Source organism: Rhinolophus sinicus, chromosome 16, assembly GCF_057876585.1.
Source record: "Rhinolophus sinicus isolate RSI-liver-muscle chromosome 16, RSI-T2T, whole genome shotgun sequence".
In the NCBI taxonomy this organism is placed as follows: domain Eukaryota; kingdom Metazoa; phylum Chordata; class Mammalia; order Chiroptera; family Rhinolophidae; genus Rhinolophus; species Rhinolophus sinicus.
Window position 1 is genome coordinate 99,475,751 of NC_142516.1, and position 20,556 is coordinate 99,496,306.

The window sequence follows — 20,556 nt, forward strand, 5'->3', positions numbered from 1 at the left end:
CAAAGGTTTTATTTTTTAACATGTACGTTCTGGTAGGAATTCTATTTCACATATATGTCAATTATATTTAATATACTTGAGCAATAAAGTTCAAGGTTTCAATAAGAAAAAAAGCATTAAAAAAAACCTACCTAAAATAAAGAAAATGAGGATTACCTTCAAGTAGCAATACTCCTTAAATAAACCAACTCCATTTAAATAACATACCTAGAATCTATCATTTCGATGTTATTTTTTTCTCCCTTCAATCACGTCTCCAATGCCCCCCATCCTGTTTTTTCGTTGTTGTTGTTTGTTTTTTTTTGCTGTGGAAACCGCATAGAATTTTCATGTATATAAAGAAATTACAGTGATGCTTATGAGAGACAATAAGAGCTTAGAGACAATGGCCTAATCCATATAATTGAAAACATTCGTAGACACAGGTATATTAGAAATGCTTCAGCAAAGCTATTTTTGCAGGTGAATAAATGCCCAGGCCTTTGGTTTGGAATTCTGCTTAACCTACTTACTGTCAGGCAGGGCAGGCAAAAGGTTGCTTTGGGTTTTTCTCTGTCAACACTTTGGGAGAAGGATGCGGAAGAATATATTTCAGGTTTCTTCTCCTCCAATGGGAGAGTGCCTCTCTAAGTGGTATAATGAGCCCAGCTAACAACTGGGGCTCAGCACGCGTACCTATGCTCACTCTTATCTCCTCCCAGCCAGTTACAGAGGGGCATGAGTGAGGCCATTTAAAAATGTAATTAAGCTCTGTTAAAATCACAGATTGCTAAATACATCTGTTACAAACATGCACACACACACACACACACACACACACACACACACACAATCACAAAATCATCTCCAGAAAGTATTTTCCCACATGGTAGCTATAAAATCACTTGGAGCTAAATTTTTAATTAAAAGGTTAGGAATCAGAAAAGCTTCTAACAAGTTCACGTTTAAAATGCTGAGTCCTTGGCTTATACTACTCTCTGAATCTCTTCTGATTTTGTTCCTCTGTATGTCTCCTCATCCTGACCATCTTCCATAAAGGACACTAACAGGCTGCAAGTATAGGCTTAGACAGCCTATTCCAGCAAGTGGGGTTCTGGTATAAGAACTTTTTGCTGTAACTGTATTTTAAAGCCTTCATAAAACATGACCCGCACGTGAGGTGGGAGTACATTAATTGTCAATCAAAGAGTACTCACAACATGGGATATAATTTAGTGTTCATCCTAGGCCCTTTAAATACTATAGATGTTCCCCTACATTTTATACACCGAGGGGCCATTAAAGAGACGGGGATTAGTGCAAATTACCCAGTATGTAGTGCTTTCACTGTTTTAACTAAGCAATAAAACTGTGTAATTGTACAACACTAATTGAATGCAGCTACACATAATTGTGGGCTGCCATATGCATCCTATTACCATAAAGACTGTCAGTATTTTGTAAGCTACTCTTGTGATCATTGCAGATGGCTACAGTCAGAGAAGTTGTTCTCTAGGGTTTATTATATGGCTATAAAGACATCCCATGATTTGACAGACTAAATGTGTTAAATGGCAACAATTATGAAAAAGGTTCCAATTAAAAGCTGAAGGCATGTCCTACCAAGAATAGATATAATGAAAGGTCAGGTATTAGGTTTTTGGCACACTGGTATTTTACACAAGATTTTTCTTTTTTAAAGAAGAGGTTTTTTTTGTTTTCTTTTCATTTATTGGAGTTTCGCAGTAGCTGTAACTTGCTGAACAGTAGATATTTGGGCATATGTCTGATTTCCCATGGATTAGAAACTGACACCGTTTGGAAAAGTTATTTGAAAAAATAAAAGAGTTAATATAAGTCATAAAATGCAGCCGGTGGCCATAAAATAATATGAAAATTCACAGATAACATGAACCCAGTCAAATGGTTTCCAAAATTCCCATAATAGCAAACTAAAAGCTGACTAATGTAACAGATGTGCTGGAACAAACATATTTCTCAATGTTGCTGTGAATTCAAGGATAAACCTGTTGAAACGCTGGCTAATGAATCATTAGTAACCACTGAAATATTTTTCACAGCGGAGCTCAGTAAGCACTAAAAATTATTTAAAGAATTGAACAAAAGTGGCATGAAATCGACAAAGCCATGAAAAAAAGTCAATTTACTTTTTAACAAATATGGTACCCTTTTAAAAAGACATTGATTTTCTTCTGGCCACAGTGTATGGTCTTTATGATCCTTTCTAAGGAAAATGGATTAAATTTAAATCTTTAATCTTTAAGAAGTGAAATATAACAACATTTATGCAGAGAATTATTTTGCAAAATGTACTTTATGTCCCACATACTTTGGAGTTAAACCTCCTGGGAAAATATATTTAAAAAAATAAAAAAACCACAAGAAAACCATTAAATACCCACATATAAAATCTTTATGAAATCAAAAGTTAAATGCAATAATGAAAATGATTAAAGTTTTATAGAAGTCAGAAAGAAGTAAGTCAGAAGAAGGGTAACAATATTAGGGGGAAAAATAAAACAGTTTTTCAAAGTATTACACTAGGGATATCTGGGAAGACAGAGAAGTGAATGGAAACTCTAGGAAACCCGATTCTCATCCTCACTTTAAAATAGTCATGAAACTATCTAAAAAGGAGTTCTATGCAGCTGCAGTGAGATGCATAAAAACATGCACATTCCAGATTCTGTTAGCAATTGTATATCCTAGGATTTTGTTAAAACTGTGGGAAGTCAATGTCATTGCAATTTTTAAAAAGTGTACTACATTTTTGTCACATAAGCAATATCCATTATGTCATTGGAGGAAAATTGGAAAAGACAGAGCATTATAGAAGAAAGGAAGTAAAATCACTCATATCTTTGACACCTAGAAATAATCATTTGTTAACATTTTGGAGTATGGACTTCCAGAGCTTTCCTTCGCTCTCTTTCTTTCCTGCTTTTCTTTATTCCAGTGGACAATAAATCCTGAAGTTTTCCCAAGTGAATAAGCATATATCTACATCATGATTTTTAGTGGCTGCTGGATATTCCATTGCATAGATGCACTATAATAATAACCCCAACAACTACTCCCTCTTCCATTATTGAGTACACGGAATATACCGGCCATCCTGTTGAGAACTTCATACTGGTCCTCACAACAATCCCATTAAGTAACCTTGCTGATATTTTGGAGATGAGCAATTTGAGGCTCAGAGATGTTAAGTAACTTGCCAGTGTTAGATAACAAGGGGCAAAGCCAGGACTTTAGCTCAGGTATATCTAAGTCCATGATTCGAACCAGTATGTACTCTTGTCCCCCATCATGTCTTTATTTAACTGATCAGTGCCCTGATATAAGTTGTTTCTATATATTTTTCCATACTAAATATCACTGAGATAAATATGTGATTTTTCTTTTTTTTTTTATGTTACATTTCTAGGAGTAGAATTACGTAGTCACAGTACATACATTATTTAAGGCTTTGGTTATATATCACCAAATTATTTTTCAGAAAGGCTTATCAAGGTACATAAGAGATGCTTGGTATCCTCATAACTTTGCCAAACTGTATATTATTATTATTATTAATCTTTACTAGTCCAATAAAGCCATGCCATTTTAAAATGAAGTGAAGTCCTTAATGATAGGAGAAATGGTGAGTAGAGCAGGCAGATGCAGACCAACCAAGGGTGGTCTTCCTGTCTTCTTCTCCCTGATGGAGTTACAGGGCCTCAGAGAAGGGCCCTCGGTAAATGTTGAGTAGAGTAACTGGCACATTATTGTACCAAATAATTTTGGGGGAAACATTGCTTTCCTTCTATATCCCCTCAACTTTTAACCAAATGCAGATAGCAGAATTTATTATTTTTTTCTAAACACCTATGAAAAACAATCATTCAGTTTCTGCTCGGATATTACAAACGACTACAAGCTACCTATAATAAAAGCCACTTGATTTTCAAACAGGTGTAATCCTTGGAAAGTTTTTCTTAGGTCAACTTCAAATCCATTGCCCACTAATGTCTTCTCTTTAGTTTGAGGTCAGGGCTCTCAAATGCAGCACAGGAAAGTTTTCCCATCTTCCACTGAGCAGCCTTTCATGTATTTAATGAGTGCCGCCATGCTCCACTTTCTCCACCCCTTCCCTGGGCTAAACTCCAGGCCCCTGAATGATGTGTTCAGGTCCCTCACAATAGGGGTAAGGTGGTGTGAGCAGGGAGTGGGATCCCCTGGAGGCAGCACTCTTTTAGTGAAAGAATCTAAAGGCACAACAGTAGTTTTAGTAGTCATGTCACACGGAGACACACACTGAATTTATATTCAACTACTAACCTTTGACCTGGCCAGGCCAAGTTTTCCCCATTACTACTTTTCTGCAAGGATCAATAAAACAACTACCCCTAAGTCACTTAGTCCACAGGGGTTTGTACTGCTCTCTTGTTGAATTTCATCTTACTGATTTGGGACCTTCAGAGAGCTAAAGATATTTTTGGGTCTTCACTGTGTCATTTGATAGAACACACCTTCACTTCAGCTCACTGGAAATGTTGATTAGGGCACAGCTAGTGACCGACTCCTGTGAGATCCATCGCGCCCTTCCTCTGGATATTCCCCAATCCATTAATCAACACTCTGGTGGCTCCAGTTCATAGTATAGCGGACTGACTACAAATCTACTCCACTATGTTTTTGTGTATGACCTATAGGCACTCTATCTGTTGTCTTTGCTACGTGTACCTGTGTAGTTGGCGATCCTATCATCAGATGGATTTATTTTGGGATTCTGGGGTGGGATTAAGGCAGAAGGAAATTTTGTGAGTTCAGTGTTGGCTTGAACTGGAAACTAAGAAAAGCTGGAGCACAACTACGGTCATCACTTGGGGAAAACAGAATACAATCCATTTAGTGACAATGAGGGTCATGAGCTACACATGCTATTTTTATGTGCAGCTAGGAGCAGGCATAGAATTGTTAAAAGGAAATTTCTGACCAAGAGAAATATGGTTTCTGATATAAAATTTTATATTGCAAGAAAATTAATGTGTTTATATCTGGAATCTAAGAGCAACTAGTGATATAGTTGTATTTTTGCCAGGGAAGACTTTAATTTTCCTAAGGAGGTGGTATTCGTGTATACATTTTAAAAAGACCCTCCTGGCGTCCAGGAAGAAATACAGGCAGCTACTGATGATTTTTGCTGCCAAGGCTACAAGCTTGCCATCTAGTGGTGACTCATGTAAATTGAAGGCCGTTTGTCTTATACTGTTTTTTGTTTCTGTTTTGTTGTTTTGAAAAAAGCAAAAGGTTCCTTTTAGTCACAAACTATCATGGGCGTACACACACACACACACACACAATCACACACACACACACACACACACACACACACACACACACACACACACACACACACAATGTTCCCATGCATAAGTGCAGCTGGGGAGCATTGCATTTTCTCTCCCCATTCAAGGAATTTTAGACTGAGGCCAATGTGGAGTCCTCAATGTAACATGAGTTGAGAAATGACTTAGACATGTCATGTTGGGTCCATCCTCTATTCTGTGAAGAAACATCACTCATTCACTCTTTCATCTCATCTCATCCACCTGTCACTCATATGGATGATTATTAAGCATCAGGCCTGATGAACCACATAAAAAGCAAAATGAACCACATAAAATTATTAGCATAATTAACTTGTGTAAAAAAAAAATCCCTTTGTAATGATACAATAATAAAATTGTAAAAGATATTAATATTGTGTCAGTTCCTAATTTCCACCTAAAATGTGTCAGGAAACATGACCGCAAGTCAAATCACATTTTCTTATTGATCTGACCAAATACTTAGACTTGAATAAATCATTCATATGATCAATATAGATCCTTTAGGCCAAGCTACAACATTTTTATATTGTTCCATAAGAATTAACAATAAAAAATTCTATAAGTTCTATATATACAATGATACTATATAAAAGGAAATCTAGAGCTGAATTAACCTTTATAAACAATACTTTGCTAGTTATAACAAACAATTAGCAAAAATCTTCTTAGTAGTCTAAAAATTTTAAAGGTTTTTTTTTTTTTTTTTTTGAAGCCTCATAATAAAACAGCAATGCAAAGTGTGCAGTGTGGCCTTTTTATTTATTTGATAAGTTTCTCTGTAGTGAGAAAATAGATGTAAAATCTTTACATTAAATTTATTATAGCATTTTTCAAAAATAATCTGCAGCTCTACATTTCTCCAGGATATGGCAAATCCATACATGGGTAAGTAGTAAAATTTTAAAAGCAATGTGAAAAAAAGATGAAAGATGATTTTTACAGTATACAGTTTTATTGTTAAACAGTTTTATTTTTAGGGATAGTTTAATTATTATTAAAAATAAAAGGGGGATAAAAAGGAAGGGAATTAATAGGTATGTGTTATCTCTTCGTCTTCATAAAATCCCCTTAAATGTGGCTCAAAGGGGTTAAGTAGCTTGTTCAAGGTCATAAGAGTAGCCAGCGGAAAAGTGAAACACTTGGTTTTGAACTTTTGTCCATCTGACTATAAATCCTGAGTATGTGAATGTGTGCGTGGTTCCCATGATGGTTTGCTTTTTTCCCACATAAAGGTCACCAAAATGTGAAATTAACAGAGGTCTTGAGTGCAATTAGTGATGTCCCCCTAATTTTGTTAAACTTATTCTATATTTCTACTTATTTTATCCATAATAGATTTATCCCTGCAAAACTGACCAACCCTTAACACTCTCCTATAGTAAGAAATTACTGTTCTGGAGAAGCAGAATTACTTGGCTTTTTCATATTTATATTTTAAAACTATATTATGAATGACTATGATGATGATGATGATGATGATGATGATGTATGTGTAGATGTATATATTCACATTCTTAAATTAGAAAAGAAAGGAAAAAGGAGAGAACTGTTTCTTTTTGAGTAATTTAAAATATGTCCAAATGAGCACTTAAAATGTATCCTGCAAATTGTAATTTTAGTAAAAGTACAGAGCTATGTAATCATGTATAGCATTTACAGAAATAGATAACACTCTGGTGAGGAGGAAAACCGAACTGCAAAAAGGGGGAAGGGAAATGAAACTTTAATTTCTAATCACTGACTTTTCGGAGCTTAGAGAAGTTTTTAAACAAAGGCCCAGTGTAAGTCTGTTCCCATGAGACAATCCCACGTAATTCAGGAATAATGAATGCAGACGAGAAAATTGCTGCAGCTTACGGAGGCAGCTATGCAGAAGAGAATGTTTAGGCTACTGCAGATATGTGGAATTTGAGGTGCAATTAAGTCAGAACTCCATCATTTGACCTCAGTTGCCTTCATTAGCCAGTAGCTACAAGATTACTACCATAATTGCAATTAGCTAATTGCTTGTGTATTTATTTCTTGAAAACCTATTTTTCCTACTTGAAGGCATATATCTCTGTTCCCTGGCACAGTACCTAGCACACAGCAAGCATACCATAAACCACTCTCCCTAATTCCTAAGTTTGTGTAGTCTAGTGCTTACAGCTTGGCCTTTGGAGTGGGGCAGAGCTAGGCTAAATCTTGACTCTTCCACTTATGAATTGTGCTGGCCGTGGGCAGGTCTTTGAACTCCTAGGCACTCAGTTTCCTTATCCGTGAAATGGAACACTAATAGAACTTACCCTCATATGGTTCTTGCGAGAATTCAATGAGGTAATGAGTGTACAACCCTCAGCTCAGGGTGCACACATGGGTGGTTCTCCACAACAGCAGATCTTATCAGCCTGTATTGCATAGCAGGGGCTGTGCTGCTCATCTGCTTCTAAACTTGAGTGTTCATCGGATCATGTGAGACAGCCTGTTGCAATGCACATGTGCAGCCTGTCACCAGTCACCAGATTCTGATTTGGTAAGGCTGTGGGGAAGCTCAGAAATTTGCATTTTTAACAGGCATCTGGGAGTAATTCTGATGCAGGGGGTCTCTGGACCACCCTTGGAGATGCATTGCTTTAGAAAGAGAATCCTCAATTTCCAGATTTCTGAAGAGACGGACAAACTAATAGTCGCATATAATACATAACACTCAGGAATGGGTAATGGAAGTAGAAGAACTACCATCTTGGGGACAGGGAGGTTGGAATTGAGTAGATTTCATTAAAATTCTAACATGAATAGCCAGCAAAATTTATGTTACTCCCATATTCACCAGGGATAGCTCCCCCGTGCTCAGTCTCTGTCTCCTCAATTTTTTCCAATATTTGCCCTTAACAATGGACTTGGAAAGGATGCTCATTTGCTTGCATGGAGAACTCTCAGAGAGGTGGAGTTCATGAAAAAAAAAAAAAAAGCAAATCAAATAGTTGGAGGAGGGTAAAAATGCTCTGATTTTTAGAATCAGTTTTCATCATGATTACTTTTATGCTGAGGGGCTTGTGTCTTTAAAACTCATTATGATTTATTCTTAGCTTTTAAATCATATTATTGGGATGTCAATTTGGGAGACTAACAGAAAATGTCAAAGGGCTTCCTTTTTTATTCAAGTAAAACTTTCTAAGCTAAAGGTGCTGTAGATAAACAATACACCTGCAAATGCTCCTCATGACTGTCTTGGCCTAGCCCGTGGTGTTAACTGCAGCCCTGGATTCCTGAGTAGATCCCAGCCCTCAGCCCTTGTCCCCCACCTTCAGGTTTGTACTTGCTAATAAGGCCCTTGCTCCTCTGGCACATTAATCCTTATAGGTCAACTTAAAAGCCTCAATTTCAGCTAGTTACTGAAGGCCAGCTGGAAACTAGCCTTCAGGGTATTTTTCTTTTTCTTTTCTTTTTTTTTTTTTTTTTTTGAGAAAGGAAAGCAAATAGAAAAGAAAAGAAAAAAAGAGAGAGAGAGAGAGAAATATTCATATTCACTCATAAGTGCTTGGAACTCAAGATGCCCTGAAGTTGGAGTTCCTCTTACCAGCAGGTTCTCTGGCTTGATGTCACGGTGGACGATGTTCAGGCTATGCAGGTATTTGATGGCGCTGGCCAGGTTGTACAGCATCCCACTGGCGTCTCGCTCAGTGTATTTGTTAGTGGAAGTAATGGCATCAAAGAGGTCTCCCCCCTGAGAAGAGACCAGCAGGCAGAGCAGCATATTAACAGATGGTCCAATGGGGCTGCCTGGAGAGGGACTGACAGGCTAGAAAGGAAATGAAGAATGCACACAGGATCTCTGGGTTCCCTGCCACTTCCCTCGCCAAGGCCCAGACACCTTCTGGTGACTTCTCCCTCCACGGCAAAAGCCATTTCCTCCAGAGCTCAAAGAAAAAAGCAGGGTAAGGATTCTTTATCAGACTGGCAGCCTTTTCCACAGGCTCCAGCCTGACAGGAGGGGTCTTGTGACACCTGGGTGTCCTGGTGGCATGTGCTACATGCCACATACCAACTCCCAGCACAAGTTCAAATTTATAACCTCCTAAAATGAGAAACAGGTAATACCGCAAACCACACCCTTAACAAAATGTTCTTCTGCCCTTTGAAATTCACTCTCTCTCTCTCTCTCTCTCTCTCTCTCTCTCTCTCTCTCTCACACACACACACACACACACACACACACACACACACACACACACACACTTCCCTTCAGTCTCTGGATTTAGCTCTCTAGGAGTGGGTTTTGTGTTTTCTTTTTCAATAGTGTGTTTCTTTGTAAGGAACAGAGAAAAGAATCAAAAACTGTCATTCCAAAGATGAGAGAGAAAGAGAGGGAGGAGGGCGGAGAAATTTCAAAGACGGTTTTCTATAACCATTATTCATCTGAACGTCTGTTTCCCTTGTTCCTTGCTAACTTATTGTTATTTGGCCAAACAATGATTTTAGGCTCCAGTTTTCGTTCCATTTATTTGAACCTGATCAGAGACCTTGGGTCTGATTTACTAGCACTGTGTGCATCATTCTTGCATGCGATTCACCCAACAACCAAACACAGTAGCCAATCGTGTTCATCTGTTACTAGTGTGGTTGGGACTTAATTTTTCTTTTCAAATAGCAAAAGCAGAATACAGCGAATTGTAGGCTGACAGTTTTCAAATCTCACTGTGTGGCCTGGACTCCTCTGTACAATCTCCACTTGGGAGGCTGCTCCCACTGTCCAGTCAGTCTCTGCAATTCCCAAACTGCTGAAATATGTACTTTTCCCCCCAGAATGTACACTTTCTCAATTTCCTGTTTCTCTTAAAAAGCAAAGCTGTTATAAGCAGGTTGGCGGGTTTTTTCTGTGCCACTCGAGGGGGTGGGATTTTCACTGTGGTCTCCGTGAACAGCACCCCGATGCAGAAGGATCTGTGGGGGGCTGTAGATGGTGGCCCTGCAAAGACCACACCCTTGTCCAATACGTACTTATCTAGGCTCCAGGTATCCTGTAATCTCATTTTCTCTTAGACTTCAACAAACCAGTCAACAAATCCAACTAGTCCTTTCTTTAAGGCATGCCTCATCACATCCTTCTGGGCAACCCCACTCCACCTTCTAAGTGACAGTTCCCATCCCTTCATCCCTGGATTGTTGTCACGTGACCTGACAACCTGCACAGCTTCCTTCCGCAGGCTCTGTATCCAAAGCTTCCTCTGCACTGTCTATCACCTTCCCACACGACATGTTCATACAGATTTTCTTTCTCTCTTCAAGAAATCAGCCTTCTTTTCTCATGGTTCTCCACGTGCTGCCCCTAACCTTCCTTCTAACTTGATTAATGTCATCTCTTGCCACTACCTAGACCTTCATGCTCCAGGTAGGATATTTCTTCCCTGGTCACCAAATAAGACTAAATCACTCTGCACTCTTAATCTTTCCTTATTAGAGCCCCTTTCCTGGAATGTCCCCTCTACTTCCCTTCCTTGTTCTAACTCCTGTTGATCTCTTAGGGCCTCGTCAGAGGGCCTGCCTTTCTCTGTGTAAATTTCTGTAAGCAAAAGTCTAAAGTCCTCTTCTTAAGAATTATGGAAATTCACTTTTAATAATTGTTGCTTCTCTGTTTTCTGGAATGAAGGAAATACTTGTTTATCCTATATCTTCAGGCACACTTTGGCACACTACTGGGCCCTTAGGGTTTAAGAAGCATGGCCCCAGTGAAATTTTTCGGGGGGAACACTATGGGAAACTTTCAGGGCAAGGCTGGGATTGGCCTTCCCTTCAGACCTGGCCTCACAGCAGTTCTCAGTTAGGCTAAATTTAAGAATACGGTCTAGGGGCACAATTGAGGAGTCCCAATGCTGAGCTAGACACTTTCTGGCCCTGTTAGGCTATCTTGATCCCCTGGAGAAAATTCATGAAGTCTGTTAAGTGACATGAGGACCTCCTAATTACACATAGCAATAGTTCCTAGGCTAAGTGTATGACTGACTATCAGACTAAGCTTTCCCACAAAATGTGTTCTTAACTCTTGAGGCTTTGCCTCAAGATTTCTCATCTTCAAAGATGATTGTTAGTCTTAGATTTAACTTGATTAAATCTAATTTTGATTAGTCAAATTTTAATTAGTCAAAGATTTAATTTAGTCTTAGTTCTCCAAAAGTCAGCCAATGACAGGGAGCTAATCAATTTTTAACAGCACACAGGGAGGAAACAGGAATGTTTTGAAGTTTTTGGTCTTGAAATTAATGTCATTATAAAAACAACACCCTTGGCACTTGAGAAAGTGTAACTTATAATGTTGGTAGTTACCAAACTTTATCTGGTAATAAAGTGCCAATACAAAAATCTTCTAACTAAATGAAATCAACCTTTCCTTGTTGGAATACCCATTTTACATTTTTATCACCTTTAGATTCAAATGTGACAATAACCTTGTGTTACTACACACAACCTCTCTGAAAAAAAAAAAATCAAATCCTAACCTGAAATAGAAAAAAATAGGTTTCACCTATAAATATAAATAACCACTAAATCAAAAAAATATCAACATATCTCAAGTAAAGCGACTCTGAATAATGGAAGTTTAAAGATCCTAGAATGAACATTTATCTATAAATGGAGAGTGCCAAAAAAATGTATAAACATTTTAAGAAAAGAAAAAACTATTAAAATTGTAATACTCAATATATACCGATAACAAAAGATGAATACAAGTCACGTGTGACTTCTGCAATTACAAGAGGTGCTCAAAGTGGTTACCATCAGCGTCCAGACACTTCTGATTATGGAGAACTACTGCTTGAGCAACATGGACCAAAATGTCCATTGTATACATTTTTTTGGCACAGATTAGTAATAGATTAATTTATTAAATGCTTTCTTTGTCTTAAATCTTTGCCAGAGGAAACCCCAAATGCCACAATGCTGATTCCTGCAGGCAGCTTGGCGTCAGAGTCAAGGCTCTCACTCATGGTGCACACAGTTGATGCACAAGATGGTGCAACTAATTTACGACACTTCACAACTAAAGTGGAAATTACTTACACCATCAGTTAGATTGACACAATACAAAAGGCTAGAAAAAACATAACTTCATGAAAATTAAACATTCAATGTTTTAAAACTTCTAATTTCTGAAAATTTCAAATATGAAAGTAGAGGGAACAGGCAAGTCGTCTTTCACCTACATGCAACTATAATAAACATTTGGCCATTTTTATATTCTATGACTTTAATAGAATAAAAATGTAATTTCATGTGACACGATGAGATGGCAGCATTCACTGCAAGATGGTAGACTATTCACATTAATGTTAGAACTGTGCTATTTTTCTATTAAATTGGTGACTAAAAGCTTAAAGCCTGTTTTTATAGGCATGAGTGATACCTTTGGATGTAGTTCATGGAAAAGTGAACAATTTCTACTACTATAATAACAACGATTGCATTGGGATCTAGTACTTTCTGTATCACACAAACTGGTGGAAGCCTTCCCTCTTATCCCCACAATGACACTCCTAGGTGAGTACTATTATTATTCTCATTTTACAGGTGACAGAACTGAGGCAGAGCGAGAGATACCTGAGATCAGGGAGCTATTTAGGTCAAAGTTGGGACTTGAACTCTTGTGGTATAATTTTAGTATTACTACTCTTAACCATGATGCCAATGCATAGAACCGAGAGACTGGATATTGGTGGGAGGAAATAAAGAGTTGTATTATAGAGAAGCATGTGCTGCCTTGTACAGGTTTATTTCTTTTTCCAAAATACGCACCTTTACCAATTCCATGACCAGATACAGTTCAGTTGGCACATCCATCTCTTCAATCAGAAGGACGATATTGGGGTGCTTCACTCTCCTTAAGATAGACACCTCGTTCTGGATCATGTGCTCCTGTCCAATGAAGAAGTGACCTTAATTAACATACACATCCAGAAATAGGAGGAGCTATCTCAAACGAGTAAAACTATACTATGTAAAGATCAAGGGGCAAGTATTTTGGTAAAATATATTAATGTATCTTAGATTCTGATATTCAGATAGCCTAGAATTGCCAAAAGGTGTTGAAGGTCTTTAGATGATGCTTGTAAGTCTAGAATCTATCACTATAAATTGTAATAAGTTCACGTAGAAGGATGGAATGAACTCAGATCACAAAAGTAATGGAAGAATATAAATAAACTAGCAAACAAAGATGAGAAACAGAAACAATATCCAATCATTCCAGCTACCTTTTATTCTAGGACTATGTATAGAATAATGGCATATCCTAACTAGAATATAACATTCTATTCCATCAAAATACAACAATTGGGGTGAACTTATGTGTATTTGGGAGCAGATCTCTGTGTTTTTACCCCCCCAAATACTGTGTTTTCATTAAGAATAAACCTTATACATACTTTGCCTCGACATTTACTTTTCTTGATAATTTTCAGGGCATACTCCCTGGCAGTCGACCTGCAAAGAGAAAGATTTTTTTTAAAAAAACGTAAACTTAATTTCAGTTCTACTGAATCATCTTGTTAAGGATTAATTTCTTATCTTATAGATTTTGCATCATGGTATAAATATTTCGTGAATGACTGACTCTCTTTTCCTTTTCTAGAAGAAATACATCAACTTTTCGGGGTTGAGCAAGTGTAAGGATAACAAATATGTCAGCACAGAAACATCATGAGCTGCTCACGTGGCCATACTTGTAACAAAACCACGACCATTTTTAGTGCCACGTGTAACTCCTCCTGCCAGGCGCCCTGCCCTGCCTTCTGAGGTGATATGATCAGGACATAAAACAGATGTGAGTTTCTGCCCTTCCTCTTCCCAGTTTCTCTTGAGGGTCTCTATCCATGAAGTGTGGCTGTGACAGTTTCCTGAATTGTTCGTTGGTCACACCGAAAGCTCGACAGAAGCAGTTCACACTCTTTTAGACTTGGGGTCAGTTGGCAAGCCTAAGTGGTCTCCTGGAGAACTCACAGATAATATATTCAAGGTGTAGAAAGGGATACAACCATTATCTGAGCTTTCTGTGAGTTCTTGTACCTTTAATGTCTGTATCATTTCACAGAAATTAAATGGAGCTGACAATTAAGCTCAACTCACTTTCCCAAAGCCACATGACAGTGTTAAAATCAGGACTCTGAGTTCTTGAGGTCTCTCTCTGCTTCCTTCACATACAGTCCGACCAACACCGGTCCTGCTCTGTGATGGGTGTGTGGAGGGAGGGTTTTGTCATTCTGCTGCCTGTATAGCTTCCTAACGTGTGTTAGGCAGTCTAAGATACCGTAGTACCAAACACCACACATTTGTTGTCAAAGAACACAATGTATACTTAATAGTCATAGTAAACCGCTACTTCACAAGCAATGCCATTTCATTTTTGGTGGGAAACCAAGACAGCCTAGCCTTTTCCTATAGATAAAAACCAATTTTAGAGATGTAAATGAATACAACGAAACTGAGATTGATAAAGAACAAAATTTTTAAAATCACGGTTTTAAAATCTCCAGAACAGAGAATCAAAGGGGGGTTTCCTAGTTATAGGGTTGGAGCAAGAGAGTGTTTGCCTATAAACAGATTAAGAGGCCAGATATTAAGAATGTGTTTCAAGGGCATTTTAGAAACCAATCCTGTCGTGTGCTTCTAAAAATGCTTCTCCCACGACACTTCCAAGCCCCTGCATGGTGCCAGCTTTCGGAAAACAGTAAACTTTGACCAAATGGTTGTAATTACATCTGATGGATAAAACCAGAATTAAATAATCACTTTGAAGCCTATTTTCTCCACTAGAGGGCTTTCTCCTATAGATGGGAGAAGGTAAACCCCTCTGTCTCAGGGTGGCTCTCCTGCAGAGATGTGGGTGTCCAGATGAACCCAAATTGTTCCAGTTTCATGCAGAAATGGACTAAGAAGCCCAAGGATACCCTTTGTTGATTCAGTCTTTGTTGATTCTTCAGGCCCATGGCTGGGCAAGAGACCGTGGAGGGAGCTGGCTTAATGCAGGGCTTGGGGCTCAATGTCCTCCACATCAACACCAGACCATCAGCAAGGCCGTGGGAGCAGAGGTGGAGAAAAAACACCGCAGTAAAAGGGAAAACGAAAGCCTTATCATTGGAAATTTAAAATGTATGGGCAAACAGATTAAGTGCGAAAGTGTTGACTCACATACAAAGGGATTCCCCCGTCACAGAAGAATCACAGGGCCCTTTAAGTAGCTTCCTCTTAAGAGACTTATGAAGACTTGTTTGCAAATTTGAGAATCCTCAATCAAGAGGAAAACTAAAAGCTGAAGTATTTCTGAATTCTGCTTTACATGAATCACTAAAAAAATATGGTAAAGCAAATCTGAGATTAGAATCCATGAGCAATTTCCTATCTGGTTTAAAGGCTTCAGTTGATGGCAGGCGAGTCCGGACAACTGGACTGACTGCTGTGGGACAAGCCAGCAGCAGTCCCAGGAAGAGCCAGAGAGGGAGGATGGAGCGGACGCTTCCATTTGGTGCCTTCACAAAGGGGCGCACGGACGGGAAGGTGCTGGTGAGGAGAGGGAGATTTCTCAGCTTTATGACTCTCCATGTTTGCCATTTAATCCTTCATTTCCCTGGAATGAGGAACATTAAAGTGCTCAAAGCAAAGGGCTGGTGTGGGACTCAGGAAGGCTGAACCTCCTCTACAACCAGACAGACAAGGAGCAGGCTTCTAAGAGAGCAAGTGGGTGTACTGGCTCCCAGGGTGCTCAGCACCCGGGTTTTGTCCCGAGCCTACAGCTGTGGGGAGAAATGTAAGCCGGCACTGCAGTGGCCCTGGGGCTTAATAGGAAAAAGGACTTTGTGGGTTCACTGCACAGAATCGTACACAATAGGATTAAACACTCAATTAGATTTACCCATATTTTATATCAGACAATGAGTCCCGTAGGAGACCACCAAAATTAACACTGCAAATTTTCTTTCTTGATTCCTTGAGGGCAGAACTATAAAGTCACAATAAAATCCTTATTACTGGAAGTACATGTTTATAGGAAAGTAGTTAAGTCTGGAAAATGAGCCTAAAACCAGGTGTTAGGATTAAATATGTACCATAGAATAAAAATTTAACTGCTTGCTTTAAGTTGGTAAGTGAAAACACTTGACAAGAAATAAAACCTTAAATATTTGCCTTCCTACACACCCTAAACTCCGAGGACCACTGTGGCCATGTAATTATTCAGCAAGCAGTTACAAGCATGGTGCTCTGGTGGCCACAGCGGTGAATGAGACCTGGTCTTTGTCCCCAAGGAGTCTACAGTTTAGTGTATTGAGAAGAATTCTAGGCACCTGGGTTGCTGGTGAAAATAGAGGCCATGTGCTTGCCTGTCCCTGAGATTATATGCTTGACCTTTTATAGAATTACGGAACCCTCGAATGCCACAGCAAAAGCAGCAGCCGCCACAGAACAAACTTTTGTTTCCTTCTGTTCTGTGGGAACTCAATTTGTAAGGTCCCCTTTCTATTTAGTTTGACCCAACGTCAGAGCCCAATCTACTAGAGAGAAGTTTCCAAATTTTACAAACTTGAAGTTCACAAATTTTACAAATCTAATTTTTAATGTTTGTCCTGAAAATGGTTTGAAGAAAGCTGCCTTATTGAACTTAGTGATTCTCAAACCCATCAGTACTCTCTCCCACCTTTCGCTATCCCCGCCCCCCCGGCAGCAAATGGTTATGGAAAGGGGAATGGGCTGACAGAGATGGGCCTGCTCTGGACTAGGTTACTTTTTGTTATTGTGTGCTGTATTTTAAACGTTTTTAAAAAGATTGTATGGAAAAGGAAGAGCAGCTTCTTAATTATTCCTCCACCATAGCATTTCCTGAATTTCATGGCAATCCCTTGTCCACAGGCAGGACCTCCTGGAGAGGGGCTGTGTCCTGTAGCCCTGGAGGTGCCCAGCACAAGCCTAAACTAACAGGGGCTTCAAATATGTGAGTCGAGTTGTGGAGACTCCAGAGGATGGTGGCAGGGAGGACAGCGACAGGAAGACCCCTTAGTCAAGAAGGCTAGGAAATAGCACACTTTGTTGCCGAGGTAATCAGAATAAAGCTACATGGCAGCTTCCCACGTAAGGGGGTAACTACGGAGAACAGAGAACTGAGGCTCCCGAAAGTGTCTTGCCTACATCCCGGGGTGGGGTTTTATTTTGAATTTGAACATGGGCCCTAGGCTATCAGGTGCCAGAGCATCCTCGGGAAGGACAGAAGGGAGAACATTATCAGCTAGCAGAGGGCTATCTAAGCTTCTTCACAGTGACTCATCCTCCCAACCCCACTTCAGAAGGAAATGCCTTCAAACTATAGGTATGTAGTTCTTGAGGTCCTTAAGAATCGAAAGACTTTTCTAGGTGGATGAAACCCATTTTGGTGACACTGACGTCTCAGCTCTTTCGTGTGGGGCTGCCTATGACCTTTGCTAGAGCCAGCAGTTTTGTTGTGCCGTCCTTCAGGTTTCCAGGCAGAGGAGGGATGAGAGGGAATCATGAGCAGCTAGAATTTTAGTATAGTTCTAATGCCTACAACACTGAAAAATGCAAACAGCACAGGTGTGGGGAGGGCCAAGAGCCACAGGAGACACTGTCACTACCCCTGACTGCGTCACTCGTACTCTTGGCTCCTGTGGTAATTAGTCCACTCAGGGCCAGGAAAGCCAGACATAAGGCCACCTCACCTCCAGCCCTCAACCCATGCTCTGACCTCTTGTTAGTGCCTTTCAGCTCTTTGACTTTTCTCTGGGGCTTCCAGAAAACAGCTTCAAAATAGAGCCCGACTCCATTCGCCACCTTCTGTTAGCATGTCCTGGCGACTCCTGAGGCCACTTGGAGAAACTGCTACTGGAGGACAGGCAGCAATCTAAGTGGACCTGGCAGCCACTGTCAAAGGCTATGCTGGCATGGGACCATGGAAAGAAGGGCCAGGGCAACACTGTTATTATATCCATTGTTGTAGTAAAAATCTTCCCTGTAACAGCATATTATTAACAGAGGAGGGACAGACTTGCTCTTGTTAATACATATTCATCCTTCAAAATATGGCAGAATGTACCCGCCAGCAATGTGTGCCATTCACAACATTCTTAGGTCGCTTTTATTTTCTTGGGCCTCTGGAAAATATTAAAAGAATGTTTCATGATACCTCTGGGGAGAGAGGGCACATGCCATATGTCCTCGTTCAGCGGGGAAGGAATACTAACAATTTTTGGAGCAATCTGGTGTTTAGACTCTGAAGCTTCATAGAGTGAGGCCCAAGAGGTGAACTCATGCAAAATAAACACAATCCAAACTAGAAAGAAAGAACTTAATTCTGGATGGAGAAATGAGAAATTCCTATTGCAGGAAGACCAGCGCTGTTGAACTAAGATGCCATCCTGATCCGTGAACTAGCTAGGACAAACAGCACATGGCCACTACGCCAGACTCAACAGATGGTGAACACTGGCAAATAACCAGATACCCCACAGTGGAAGGGTATGGCAATCTGCTGAAAATGGGATTTTCTGCGACAGTGGAAATAAAAGTTACTATCGATCAGATTTACAATCAGTAAAAGTATACATGAAATATAAAATTATATAAACACACACACACACACACACACTTCCATCCATTATTTTAGGGAATGGCTTTCCCAATTTAATTTCTGTCTTCTTTGCAGAGGGACAAATGTAGGGTGTGTGACTTTGGCTCAGCTAAGCCATATTCTTGTGGGAGACTCCTTGATGGAGGCAGTGCAGTGGAGTGGAGTGGAGTGGTCAAAAACATGGGGTTTGGAGCTGGGCTTGGAACTATGCCTTGCTAAGTACTTACTAGCTGAGTGACATTGGGTGTTTAACTTCTCCAGGTTTTCTTTGTATAGTATAAAATGGAAACAATACTGATATTGTGAAATTATTACGATAATTAAATGAAATATCATCAGTTAAGGGCCTTGTATATAGTTTATGCTCAGTGAACAATGATTGCTCCTGTTTTGGGAGGTGTGCAGCCCAGGAAAGTAATGGGACATATTCTCTATTTGGCAGAAACCCAATGAATGGTCAAGCTCTGTGTGGAGGGTAGGGGAAGGAGAGCACAAGAGGAGAAAAAGTGGCCTAGCAGTAGCAATAAAGGGATTTTTCAGGCTCCCCATTAGTACTCAAGTTGCCCCTCACAAAGAGTGTCTGCTGTGTTGTGTGCTGTCACTGTTGGGAAGATCTTGGCCCAGCTGGCGTGTTGGGGGCCGCAAAGCTGGAGATGCAGTGCTGGAGGGGAGCTTAATGCAGGCCCCACTACCTTAGGCAGGGAAGTATCTTCTGAAGAATGACAAAGCGTTCGCAGAGCAAATCAGTGGGCACTGGCTAAACTAGGACCCTCATGGTGTCCTACTTCCAGCTCTACTGTGCTTCTAAATCAAAGCCCTTGGAAGAAGCACAAATTCTGCCACTTGTGGGCTAAAGCTCCTAGTCTGAGGCGTCCTCTCAAAGAGGTGGTGTAGAGGGCAGGAGTGTTATTCTCACACACTGTTGAGGAACTAGTTGGGCATACAGCCCCAGTGGGGACAGAGAACAGTGACAGGGAAGTGTGGACACCCCAGGCCAGCTGCCAAAAAAACAGTGGACTCACTCCTTCTCAGAATGAGGCACGCTCCCCTTGACTTTTTAACGCTCTGCTTACTCAGCTCTGAGGAGAAGCGGCTGGCTGAACAAGTTCCCTTTAAGCAAGCAACTGCTCAAGAAACGAATTCCAAATCTAACGCTGGGCTTAGGGTTTGAGGCCACCTTAAATGGAGCTTTAGCTTTATTAGTTGTCACTTCTCCATCTAGTAGCCACCAATTGTCCTTGATTAGGCATCAAGATTCCCACGGATAAACCTTTCACTCCAAAACCTTCCCCTTAGGCCACAGGAGTATCCATCTCATTCCTTAATGCATTAAATACCATTTGTGTTGGAATCAGCACATATGCATTTAAAATTTTTTCAAGGTTATTACGTTTAATTTTATGGTGGTACATTTTTAGATATATACGCTCTATCCAAGAACGTCTGACATCTACATGTCTCAAAGAAATGTAGAAAAAACTACTCAATATACTCATATGTATGTATGTATATATTTAAAAGAATGAATAAATAAAAGGACTTACCTGAGAGATCTGGCAAAGTTTTGCTGAGTACATT

The 20,556-nt window shown here is 39.8% G+C and overlaps 1 protein-coding gene across 2 annotated transcripts in view; it reads right to left on the reverse strand.

The window, feature by feature from the left end:
- DCLK1 (doublecortin like kinase 1) overlaps positions 1–20,556 on the reverse strand; it is a 321,063-nt gene that overhangs the window by 37,742 nt on the left and 262,765 nt on the right. For both annotated transcript variants that reach the window (XM_019736467.3, XM_019736468.3), the window contains exons 9-11: positions 13,775–13,832; positions 13,146–13,265; positions 8,935–9,081 (exon numbers count right to left, since the gene is read on the reverse strand). In XM_019736467.3, the coding sequence (XP_019592026.1) occupies positions 8,935–9,081; positions 13,146–13,265; positions 13,775–13,832 (325 nt within the window). The remainder of the gene's footprint in view (positions 1–8,934; positions 9,082–13,145; positions 13,266–13,774; positions 13,833–20,556) is intronic.